Below are 13722 nucleotides of genomic sequence, written 5' to 3'. Positions count from 1 at the left end.
CCAGTGTTCATCATTTGTGATGACTTTAAGATGTATAGACCACCATTTTCTTCACCAATCTCCTTCACTTTCCCAGTGAAGAGATCCTGAAGGAGAAAGAAATCAGGATAGAAAATTGCACAACAATTCAATTGCCTAGTAAGTTTAGCCACTGAAAGAAGATTGAAGTTAAGTTCTGGCACATATAAAACATTCTTAACTACTTCACCTCCTTGTAGTTGAGAGCAGCCTGAATGTGTGACTTTAGTTGAATCACCATTTGGAAGCTGAACATTTCCTGAACTCTTTACTGTTGATCCATGAGTTAGCAATTCTTTAGTTCTCACCATATGATCAGTTGCCCCACTATCAACAATCCAATCAAAACTAGAAGTTGAAGGAGTAAACTGAGAATTTCCTGCAAATATACCTGTTGCATTGGCACTACTATTGGTAGCTACTGTGTTTCCCTCATGAATCAATGACTTGTTCATCATCTTTAAAACTTCTTGGTATTGATTAGGTGTAAAATGTTGAGATAAAGCAGCTCCTGAACCACTTGAACTTCCATATTGTTGTGACATCTGAAATGTGAACCACCACTCTTGAACTGTTGCATCTGATCTACATTATTACCATCAGTCGAACTACTTGGATTGTTAAAATTGAGGATTGTAGTCAGTTGTCATAATATTTGCTTGTCTCTTCCCTTTATAATTGGTAGGATAACCTATTAGCTGATAGCAAAATTCCTTTAGATGTCCATGTTTGTGACAATGAATACAATACTTCAGCTTGTTACAATCAGCTCTATTGTGGCCTTTCATATCACAATGATCACAATACAAATATCCACTTCTCTGTTTGTTAGGCTTCACATTGCCACTTCGATTATTCTGACCATTAAAATTGTTCCCTCCAGATCTACTAGTGAACAAGGCTGTAGGATCCATTTGCCCTCCTAAATTATAGTGATCTCCACTTAACTCCCTTTGACTTTCATCTTGAATTATCATAGCATAACATTGATTAACAGTTGGAGGTGTATTCATCATAAGAATTTGACTTCGAGCATGACTATAACTGTCATTCAAGCCCATCAAAAACTGCAGAAGCTTCTGTCTAAGCATGCTATCAACATATTCTTTAGATCTTTCACAATTACAAGATGGAGGAGGAACAATTGAATCAAATTCATCCCATAGATCTTTCAACTTGGAATAGTATACTGAGACTGGAGAAGTACCTTGAGTATGTGTAACAATCGACTTGTGTAAGTGAAATTATCCTAGACATATTCACTTTGTCAAATCGTTCCTTCAGATCACTCCAAACCAGTGATGCATTAGAACGAAATAGGATTCCACTCATCAGTTCCTTGCTCACGTTGTTCATAAGCCATGAAAGCACCATTGCATTACATCGATCCCACTGTTTCTTCTCAGAATCGACTGTGTAATCTTCACGTTTGATGCTGCCATCAACAAATCCCAATTTATTCTTTGTTAGCAATGTTAACTCCATTGCCCTGCTCCACAAAGTATAATTCTCCATTCCTACAAGTTGAATGCCAATTTGAACTGCACCTGTGACATCAGAAGAAGACAGATACAGAGGGTGTGTATGATCGATTTTAGTTGCCATTATTACCTCTCTCGATCTACAAATCCAGAGGTCCAAATGAGCTAAAAATTTTCAGAGATTGTACTCCCGCTCTGATACCATATCAATTTGTTGATGCTGAACAATCGATAATGAAGCTTGAAGAAGAAGAAGAAGAAGAAGAAGAATATTATTGAGAGAGATACACCTTCATGCCTTTTACAATTTGTATTTCTACTCTACAATGTACAAACTACTTATGTATATATACAATGAATTAGCTAACTAACAAAGTTAATGTTCCAATCATAAAATGACAGCTGGCTAACAAACAATTAACAACTAACAACTAACTAGTTAACTAACTAATTGAAGTTAACTAATTAATTGAACTTTAACTAACTAACTAATGCAACTCCTTATCATATTCCTCAATAGATTGATCTCAAGGCAAAATAGAGAGACTTCACAATGAGAAAACATGTTTTGGTTGAAGTTGGCTTTAATCCAAAAATATATATATATTTTTCGTCTCAATTTATGTAATGTTTGATTTCACATGACAATTAAGAAATTTTTAAAAATAAATAAATTATATTAACCAAATTATATATATTTGTATAGCTATAAATAAATCTCATTAAGGATAAACTAAAAATTTTAAAGTTAAATTATTATAATTAAATATAAAAACGTTTCATTCTTTGTTTTATAATTGACCAAAGGGTATTATATTATGACAAGTCCAATGTTTTACTTTTATGCTTTTTAAATTCTGTTCAATTGTCGTATTTGGCATATTCTAATATTCTCTGATTAAATAACTTTGGTTTTAACAGATCTAATCAATGTAATTTCTTTTGATTTAGGGAGAAAAAAATTTCTTTAAAATGTAAAAGGAGGAGGAGTTTTTCAAATCAATAGATACTTTAATTTTTAAAATTTCTCTTTATGGTTGGTGAGGAGTAGGTTGCTATTTTAGTCTAACTTAGACCACACAACTTAACTAACGTTTGGAAAAATTTATCATTTTGTTTCTAATCGAACTACCAAATTAGCATTCTAGAATTAATTGACACGTTAAAGAATATAAAATATACAAGAGTATATTAATCTTCTTATTATATACATAGAATAATATTTTCTTAAAAGAACATGTATTGTAACAAGTAGGGTTTTTTATGGTTATGGTTAATAATCAAATTAAATCGCAATTTGAATCATTTCTATTTGAAAAAATCAAATTTGGTTTGATTTTTAAATTTTGAAAATCGATACTATTTGGTTTGGTTTTGATTTTACTGAAAAACAACTGCAAAAATAACCAAATCGAACTGATAAATTAGATAGATAAATTTTATAATTATTTATATATTATTCATAAATAAATTAAAAATATTTTGTAAATTTTAATTAACTTAAGTCTTAAACTTTTACCTTTTTTTCTCAAGCCCAGCACTTTAACCCAAGTATAACAATCTCAAATTCTAGTCCATCAAAATCCATTTTAGTCTTTACGTACTCACTATTGTACTTCACATAAAATAGTCACACTTTCTCTTAAATGAATCACTTTGTACGTAGATTGTTTGACTGAACCGACATTAGCTTTTTTGTAGATTGAACATGTGTTTGGTGTTTGTGTCTATCGAGATAGTACGGCCTCAAAAAAAATATTACTTTCAAATCGAATAAATCAGAAAAACTGAAACAAATCAATGGTTATTTTTTTTCGTTTGGTTTAGTTCGGTTTTAGAAATTTAAAAAACCGACTAAATTAATTTTGTATTAATTTTAATCAATAACCGATCAAAACCAAACCAGGAACACCCTAGTAACAAGTAAATGGCATAGCAATAAATTAAAAAAAATTATGGTAATTATTTTAGTGATAATAATATAAGTGTTGCTATATTCTATATAGTGTCAATTTTAATTATAAATATTTATAACCAATATTAAATGTGTAAAAATTCTAGATGCAATGTAACTAATTTAATTACCACTAAAAAAACTGACGATAAACCTGTTGTTTTATTAAATGTATCTTTTGCTATAGCGTAGAGGGTCAATTTTCTAAATTGTATTCTAATCAATTACTTCTTCTATTTCTCATAATTGTACTTGTGTAATCTATAAGTTGTTTAAGTACAAAGCTACACTAGATTCACATAACAAGTAAATTTGGCCATCATTCGAAATTAGAATATGGTTATATAAAATACTATATCAGTCTTTAATGAATTATTGATAAACATTACCAGTATAACGTAACAAATTTCAAACACCTACTAAGTAGCTACACTAGTTATTAATGTGTCCCATCCTACGTATTATTAACCATAAAAACTTATTTACATGTATTGCGATATGTATAAGATATTGTATATATATACATATTTTCAAACTAATCATATTTATATAATATGTATTTTCGATTTACTTTATTGATTCTTAACGTTAATTGTTTAATTAGACGATGTACATAATACCTTCTACGAGTTACCTAAGAATTTACCAAAATTATTATGTCTCATAAAGCGTTGTTAGCAGGCAATATAATGGCTATATAATCATCAATATGTCATGTTATTATTCTTGATTAGTTGTTTTCCAGTTGGTTGATTTTTTTTATTTTATTTTTTGCTTTATTGTCTTCCACATGATTGAATCATACTCTATAAGATGACTTTTTAAAGGCAATTGAACCAAATTAACGGCTTATTAATGTTGACATTTATTAGTTGTTGCTTTAATTAAGGAAGGTAGATGAAAAATAACAACAACCAAAAAAAAATTAAGTGGAAAAGAGATAGTAGACTTTAATTTAGTACTGCTTTAAAAAAAAAAAAGTGGTTCAAACTTACTTTCTCGACTTTTTTTTTATTAACATATTGACGTAGTCAAATCTAGTAATAACGATTAATCATTCAAATATTTTTTATCCAAAAAATTGTAGTATCATGTAGTGATACGAATTAAATAGATCAAAAATTATTTTTTCTTTTTGGATGCATATATATAAAATTTTAAATATTTTTAATTAATTTTTTTAATGTTGTTACCATCTCGATACCTTGGTGGTTGAAATAAAGTTTATTCAAGTAGGTGATGGGAAAATTGAACAACCTCATTTTTACTTTTCTTTTCCTTTACATTTTACCTTTTTCTTTTCTACTTCCTTTTTTTATCCGAATTGTGATTAGAATGCATAAATTATAAGTTCATTCAAATTCAAATTGAATTGAATTAAATAGACAATTCGATATATTAAGTTTTTATTATGCGTAAAGTTTTAGAAAAATTGAGGTCTAATAACTACGTTTCTATAAAAAAAAATTGTTTTCATTGTTCAAATACCAATTTAATATACGGGCTACAAGAGTGTACGATATATTGCTAAAAAATTCAAAATTTGAAATAATAATAATAATATATCTCTTTGTCAGTTTTCTCGTTATTACACAAAACTGAATTTCTTGAGACAATCAACCTTTTGGCCATGTCTATTTGAAAGATCATTTTGTTTTGCTAAGGTGTCACTAGGAGAAGAACCACAATTCTATATACGGTATTCGTTTCAAATTATTTATTGTGATTTTTAATAATAATTTTATTAAATAAGTTATCATCATTAAAAATAATGATAAATAATTTGAGATCGATGAAATATTAAACTATAAAATTAGTAGTAAAGACGAGGCGTGCCAAAACATGTGACAATGAACTTTTTTTTGTGTGTTGGGAAGAGTAACCTATTAACCATAACGTAACATGATTGTCGTATTTGATAAAGAGCCTACATAATATATGCTTCAAAAAATTTCTGTTTCTCTTGTATCCATAAAATTTGAACTTCCTTTTTGGTCAAACCTAATTTTCCAATTTTTATTCATTCTTCCTTTGCTTTTCTTGTTCGTCCGATCTTTATTCTTCTTTGGGGTTTTTTACGGAAAAAGGGATAAATATATCTCTTAATTTTTGTAAATGATATTTAGATACTATCTGTTATATTTTTGGGATATTGATATTTTTGCCGTCTAAAAATTAGAGTATATATGTTATTTAGTCTAACGGAAGACTAAATAAAGACGTGATACAATCTTATCCGTCAATTTGATATTTAATAAATGTTGGATCGATGGATAAGATTATGAGACATATGTTAATTAGTAGAAAGAATACATATGATGTAGTTTTTAGACGGTAAGAGCATCAATATCAAAAATATGACTAATGATATCTGCATATCGTTGTGTCTTGGAAATAGGAAGTTGTTATGACCTTAAAAGTAAAAAGATTCCAAATTCTATTTGGACATTTGCTATATAAGCTTAAATATTTTCACACCTCTCCAAAAATTTTTGAAAGAATTTCAAACGTTGTCTCGAGCTAGGATTCAAAACTAATGTTATGCATCATATACCTAAGTTATTTCAAACATTTTCCCTTTTACATTTTCCTTTGATGTATGATTGTATATATTAAATTAATATATACGACAATTAAAATTCAACCACTTGTGTTTCCGGGTTTAAAATTCAACCACTCAATGCTAAAGAATTAAACTTAAGCAACTACAAAAGTAAATTCGATGCACGGCAGTTTTTCACATGCCTTAAATAGAATTTAATCAAGAGTAGGAATTCAATTGTTTCGCACCTTCGTTCCGTTAACTAATAATTATCATTTCAGAAAGATTCTTTTTCTTTAATATCTGGTTAGCAGAAAAATATTACGCCATTGAAAATAATACATTTTTCACACAATATTTTTACCAACGAACAAATGTAGAAAAAACATTTTGTACAACTTTTTTTTACATAAGAAAAATAACTTTCGTAATACCTAACACATCCAAGGATTTATTCTTTTGGTTGGCCATGTCAACATTAAAAAGCAATAAGTACTTTAATTTGATGTTGCATGCATGGTGGTCCATTAATTTTTATAATAATAACTAGCCATACTGACAAGTCTGTTTGATACACTGCTTGGCATAATTCAAAGGGCTCCTTTTTGTATGGAGTTTAAATGAAATAATGCACATAAATACTTTATAATGGCCTCTTTTTATGTAGTTCAATTTTTGTAGTTAGAACTTGTCCCAACATTTCCTTACAACAATTTATTATAGAAATCGTCTATAGTTTTTTAAAATTTCTCTAGTACACTATCAACATATAAAAATCGATTGATTATTTTTTATTTAAAGAAAAAATTGGGATTTGTGTGATTAGTTTATCGATCTAGTTTGCTTAATATAACAATTAATCTTGTGCGAGATATACAAACAGAGACACAAAATTCAAAAATAAATACATATATATTGATGTATATATCAACACTTCTTAGCTTGCCTCTCTCTAAAACCAACAAGAACTAAAAGTCCCAATGGCTGAGAATAACAAGCCGAGGTTGTATTTGACAATCAAGTCAAAAAAACTTGAAAGTAAAAATAAAAATAAAGGGAGTGAAAAAATGATATTAAAAGCACAACCCTAAACTTCTTGTCCCTTACTTTTTCACCCTCACTACATGGTTTTTTTCTTCAAATTACATCCTTTTTCTTTTTTCAAAACCAAGTTAAATAATTAATCCCTTTTGCTTTTGTTCTTGTGTCTTTTTTAGGAAATAATAATAATAATTAGCAACGAGAACCCTTTTTGCAGTTGAGTGCACCAGAACTAGACACAAGGTTAGCTACTAATGAAGACGGCCTTGCACTCAAACTCGAAGCTTTAGCATAACTTGATGAACCAGTTCTAACTCCTGATCGCGTAAAAAATGCACCATTCAACATTAGGTCCCCATCGGTCCTCCAATTCCAATTCTTCCATTCACTCTCCGGTGCATCCTCGTGCTTTGTAACCTGCATAAATATAATAAAATTACCCGTTAACTCATTAACAGACTAAATAGAAAAATATAGCACGCGTAAAATGAAATAACTAACTAACCTCTTTGCTAAACCTGATATCAGGGGCAAGAAATCTGTTCCCTTGACTATTGATAGTGGGATCAGCACTTCCACCAATAGCATACATTTCCCAATGTGTGTAGTCATTGTTCACCACATGGAAGTAACCATGTCTACATCTGCATTTATTCCAAATAATAATTCATAAAATTCACATTATCGAAATTGTCAGTATATAAAAGTTAAATAACTGAGGGTCGTACCTTGGCATTCTTTGGACAAGACCTTCACCAAAGTGATTAAAAGCTATAGTTACTTGCATGTTTTTATCTTGAGTATATGAATCACTATGTCCCAAGAGCATAACTTTATCATGATGTGTCATGTAATTATTTGAGATGGTTATTGCTGTAGACCCCATAATTGCATCAATCAGACCGTCCTTACAGTTAGACAGAGAACAATGATCCACCCAAACATGGCTCCCACCGAATATGGACACTCCATCACCGTCCGAAACAGTTCTCCACCCGTAATGCGATGGACTGCTCCGCACCATAGCATTTCCACCTTGTTTACAGTCATGTATATGAATTCCGTGTATAATAATATTCGTTACGTACTGTATTGTTATACACGGACCACCCGCTATGTGTACGCTAGCGCCCCTTCCGTCTATCGTTTTAAACGAATTCATAATTAATTCCTCTTTCAACTGTATAACCATATCCCTCGCGAAAATAATCCACAGTGGCTCAGTCTGAATCACTGCGTGCCGGAGAGTCCCCGGCTTCGGAGTGACGGCATTGTCGTCACCCGAATCGGTCACCACGTAGATTTTACCGTCTCTACCACCAATAGCGTTTTTCCCAAATCCAATTGCACAGTCAGCTAACCGCTGACGGTTTTTCTCCCAATTCGGATCACAACGCCAACAATCGTCGATCGGATTTCCGGTACCACACGATAAATAGCCTAAATTCCTCCTTGAACCATTTATACTCCTGCATTATTACAATAATAATGTACACATGAGTATTACCATATGCAATTTTTAATACGAACGAACTCCTTGTTCCTACCTGACTCTGTCCCTGTTCAAATATGCAATATGGAATCAAAACAAAATTAAAATGCACGTACCTATGTACTTCATCGACAACTTGTTGAGGATTAGAGGAGGCAAGGAGGGAGGGGAGAAGGAGAAGAAAAGAAAGAAGGAATAGTAGAGAAACAGAGGAAGTGCCCATTGTTTGTTATATTAATTAGCTTTAAAAACAGAGGATTTTGGGTTATGAAGAAAAGAGAGGGAAATGGAGGAGTTTATAAAGAAGGAAAAAGTAGAGAAATTAGCGTAATTAAACAAAAGGGATGGGTCCCTTGTTCCTTCGTGATTACATGTTTTACGGAGATTCCTCTTACCTAGATGATAGAGAGAAGAAGACTACCGTAGTTTCTGTCTGTTCAAGTAACAGTATCTATCTCTTGTTAGCATATGATTACTACTCTAGTATACGTCCAATTAAACGCGTTTAAGTTATATATATGTATATACATCGTTCAATATCATTACGTAAAATTACTATCTGGTATTGATGTATGATTGGTATATGTCAATTAAACGTGTATAAGTTATATACATGATCAATCAAATGTATTTAGGTTATATACGTTGTTGATTTAAAAAGCTTTTTACTATTAGGTCATCCAAGAAATATTTACTAACATGAGACTTTGTAAAATATAACTCATATTTGTTAAAGATAATTTATTTGCTATAATATATATTAATGACATGAAATTTTATAGCATTTAATATAGCATAGCTTAAAAATCTCAAAGAAAAGTATTTTCTCCTAACAAAGTCCAATTTGAGTGTCATGTCAAAATACGCTTAATTTTTTTAAAATATTGACGTTCATTTCTTAATATTTTCAAATTATATATACAAAATTAATCCAACGAAATTTTTTAAAATATATAAATATTTTTTCGGTATATAGCGCTGAACTAAAAAATTATTGATATCGGCTATTGCAATGATGTGATTTTCTTAGAACAAAATACAATTTTTAAGAATAATGATAATAATAATAAATTAGTTGATCACCATAGCCATATTATATAGCTCCTTTCCCGCATGCAAGTTACTATATACATAAAAAATAAAAATCCAAAATCATTTGTAATTTCTATGTCATAGAATAATGTGTAGAAATAATTAAGGGTTGCATGCATGATCTATACATAATTGTCTATTTTAATAGGCCTAAGTCATCTCTAGCCACTCAAAGTTGTCCGTATAATTCATTTAGACACCTTAACTAATCCTTGTGCCAATTGAACACTTTATTTGTTCAAAAGTCATTCCTATTAGACACAAAATGCTGACATGACAAAAAACGTGTAATTCACTTTCCTTGAGCGCATTAATTTATTAAAAATAATATTTTTATTTTTTTTCTTAATTTATACCCCTAAGTTAAATTTTTTTTAAAAAATTAACAAAAAAGAAGAACAGTTGTCTTCTTCTTCCCTATTTCTATCAACCCCAACCCACCCCACCCCAACCCCCATACCTATACACCAGTAGTTATCTTCTTCCCCCACCATTCTAATGATTTCAAAATTCTTAGTATCAGTGATTATTTTCTTCCCCCACCATTCTAATGGTTTCAAAATTCTTAGCATTTTGTTTCATTTATAAATTTTTTGGAGTGATTTTTTTCCCCATCTTTCTCTACCTAAAAAACGAGATGAAGTAAAAAGTTATAATTAATAAACAAACTGATGAAAAAAAAATTGTCGAGTTAAAGATGGAACTGTACAGGGAGGGGAGGATCGCCATTAATGGAGTTAGAGGAAATGCATGTTTTGTTCCAGTTGAAGGCAGTGGGTGTTTAAGTTTTACTTTTTTTTCTTCATTTTTTTTTACTTTAAAATAATTTTTTTATTTTTTTTACTTTATAATATAATGTTTAAATAATTTTTTGGATTAAAAAATAACACATGTCATTATTTAATTGGTCAAATTGACATGTCAGCGCGAGTGTATTTTACACATCCTCTATTTTTTGTTTATTCTCGAAAAAATGTTCAAATGGTTCAAATTCAGAATGGTTGAAGTATTCAATAGGTAGTACGTCTAGTTGAGGTGTTTAAATGAATAATCGGGACAAGTTTAAGTGGCCGTATATGACTTTGGCCATTTTAATAATATTCCAACAACTGCATTTTATATGATAACTATATGTCGATACATGCGTACTCAACTTTTGTTAATGATACATTGGATCGTATTCCTCAAGGTAAGAATTAAGAAAAATAAAATATAACCATTAAAAGTGCACCTTTTTTATTTGGATAGATGGAGAACAAATTCAATTTTACCAAAAATAAAAGACAAACTTATATTCCTTTTTATTTTTCATGATAAATTGTTTAAATTTTTAATTAAGAAAAAATTTGATTAATACTATGGACCAATAAAAATGTATTGCAATTTGCACATTCTTTTGGCTTTTCTTTTTTTACTTTTTGGAAAAAATGGACCAGCACAGGATAGCAAAATGTCACCGACCCTAATAATGTCACTTTGTGATTAGTTGCATAAATTGCGTTTTCCATTTAATTTTCGATGGGAATCCCTTTCTTCGGGGCGAATTTAAAAGAGGCTTAGATATCATTTGAATTTTTCATTAAAAAAATTATACTATATATATAATATATGTTTTTCTTTTGTATATATAATTTTTAAACGTCTTACATATAAAGTCAAAGATTGACTCCGTAATTTAATAGTTCAAATTTCATCTTGACCTTCCAAGTTTATGTTCTAAAAACTATATTTTCAATCTTTCAACTCAAAATTTTGCATCTGTCATTATCTGCTTTATTAATTTACTTTTGTTATGATCTATTTAATTCATTCAAAGTTCAAAGTTTGAATTTCATTTTTTTTCAAAAAAATAAATAAATGTTATTGTCCGTTATTAAAACATTAAGATAGGTGGTTGAATCCTTTAATACTGGAAAAAAAAAAGAGAAGAGAAATTATTAGTGAATGGCATGTTATGCGTCCACGCACATATGAAAAATATTAAAATGATTATTTTACCAAAGCTAATTAAACAAGGCCAACTTAGTCTAGCAATATTATATAGTTATAAAAATGATTTGGCATCACGCATATAAAGTTACTAGATTTGCATGGGACCCTATTCATTTGTCTTCATTTACCCTTTATTTACAAGCAATCTAATGCATTATTTTGCCTTTTTCACTTTTCTGTCTCCTCTTTTTTCTTACTTTTTTTTACTCCTATTTTTGTAGTGGAGTAACTGTAATTAAACTTCCAAATAAAAGACCAACTGTCAAGAATGTTTTTTAATATATTTAGTTTCTTTTGTATTATTTAGGAGATACTAGCTCTCCCTCCGTCCCTTTTTATATGTATTTCTTTACTATAAATAATAGGTTTTTTCTGTTTAAAAAAAATAAATTCTTTTCTTTTTAGTATGTTTAAAAAAAATGATTTCTTTCTTTTTATTAATTAATTATTTACGTGGCATGATTAAGACCACAAGATTAAAGAACAATTTTATACATTTGACATAACTTTAATTTAAGACTATATGATCAAAAAACTTTTTTATTTTCTTAAACTCCGAATCAAGTTAAACTAGACTATTCTTTGTGAACGGAGAGAGTAATACTTATCATTTCATAAAAGCAATGTATAAATTTTCATTTTTTTTTTCTCGTGAGTGATTAGCCTTGAAAATATACATTTGACCAACATAAAAAAGCTAAGTAAATGGTTCATGTTGATCTGTAACTAACTTGTATTTTTACTAGTTTTGAGGCTTGGACTGACTACTTTTTACGTGTAAATATTGATTGTCCATGGTAATCTTTTCGCAACTTATCCAAAAGAAAAAATTAGTAGTATATGATTCACAACGGTTAATTTTAATTTCTTTTCTTTGACGCTAAGTTTTTTCAAACTTGTGGATATTAGAAATTCCATTGGCGAATTTGAATTTTGAAAATCCACAACATATTATATTCATTTCCATTTATCATTTAGTTTAGTTCAAACTTTTATGAAATAAATGCCCACCTCATTTAAAAGAGACTTTTTATGTCTCATCACCACAAAGTGCGAGCTAGCTTAGTTATAGTTACACAAATTATAATTAAACTCACTTAAAAGTCTTATCCATTCTCACTATTCATTAAATTTATATATATAGAAAAAGACATGTTATAAGATCATACATATAACAAACACTATAGCACATGCTTTTGGTCTATAAATCAAAGTTGAATGGTCCCAACAATATATATATATAGTAAGCTACACAACAAATGAAATTTTCTTCCTCAATTACCTCAAATATTTCTTGGCCGCAAACTTCGCCGTGACTTCACAAACCAATAATATTATGATAACACACTTATTCAAAAGGGGGAAAAAATGAGAAAAATCCACTAACGTTGACACAGCAAATCGAAAGCCGCCACTCGTCCACATGACAAACACGACACATGGCCATGGACCTCCAAATGAAAATGAAACAAAGTGATAGTATCATCTTATTTTTAGAATGACATAATATTTATCGATCGAACGTGAGATGTTTGAGTAAATTTTTTGTTAAAAAAATAATTTTGAGTAATAGTTGTAGACGAGTAATAAGAAAAAGTTTAATGTAATGGATAAAATGAAATAACCTTGAGTATAACTTTTTAGTACCCTTTTATCTCTTGGTTGGGGCAACTTGATTCATGATTAATAATTAGTATGGGTTAAAGCTATTTCTATTTTAAAATGAGAAAAATATCCATTCAAAAAAAATTATAATACTTTTCACATGTTTTACACTTACGAAAGGTATTTTTGTAAGAAAATAATTCTTCTTAGAAATTATGCAATTGATATTATTTTTAGTACAATAAATCAAACGGCTTATATAAGTGTTATCCCCAATGTACAATGAGAATATTGACCTAACATAAATAAATTATTGTTCTATGATCAACAAAATTATTTTTTTTTTTAAAAAAAAAAGAAGATAAAATTAACCAGTCAAACACAAATTGTTTTTCTGATAAAAAAACTTTTTCGAAAATTGCTTTTAAAAATAAACAATTTTTTTGGAATATGACCAAATAGGCTAACAAACATATTTATATACATATATAATATTAAGCAAAAT

General features: G+C 29.3%; 2 protein-coding genes across 2 annotated transcripts; both read right to left on the bottom strand.

Moving 5' to 3' along the window:
* Window positions 1-638: 638 nt before the first annotated feature.
* On the bottom strand, window positions 639-1623 carry LOC112942149 (uncharacterized). The gene is made up of 2 exons (XM_069296019.1): window positions 1226-1623; window positions 639-1131 (listed from the first exon to the last, which is right to left on the bottom strand). Exons 1-2 carry the CDS (start codon window positions 1621-1623, stop codon window positions 639-641), a joined length of 891 nt encoding a protein of 296 aa, XP_069152120.1.
* A 5267-nt stretch (window positions 1624-6890) lies between these two features.
* On the bottom strand, window positions 6891-9017 carry PL (pectate lyase). The gene is given in 4 exon segments (NM_001365026.1): window positions 6891-7453; window positions 7542-7680; window positions 7765-8505; window positions 8645-9017. Coding segments are annotated over 4 exon segments (1212 nt in total). The 5' UTR covers window positions 8752-9017; the 3' UTR covers window positions 6891-7228.
* Between the last annotated feature and the right edge of the window lie 4705 nt (window positions 9018-13722).

Source organism: Solanum lycopersicum, chromosome 3, assembly GCF_036512215.1.
Source record: "Solanum lycopersicum chromosome 3, SLM_r2.1".
NCBI classification, from domain to species: domain Eukaryota; kingdom Viridiplantae; phylum Streptophyta; class Magnoliopsida; order Solanales; family Solanaceae; genus Solanum; species Solanum lycopersicum.
This window is presented reverse-complemented; position numbering and strand designations above follow the sequence as displayed.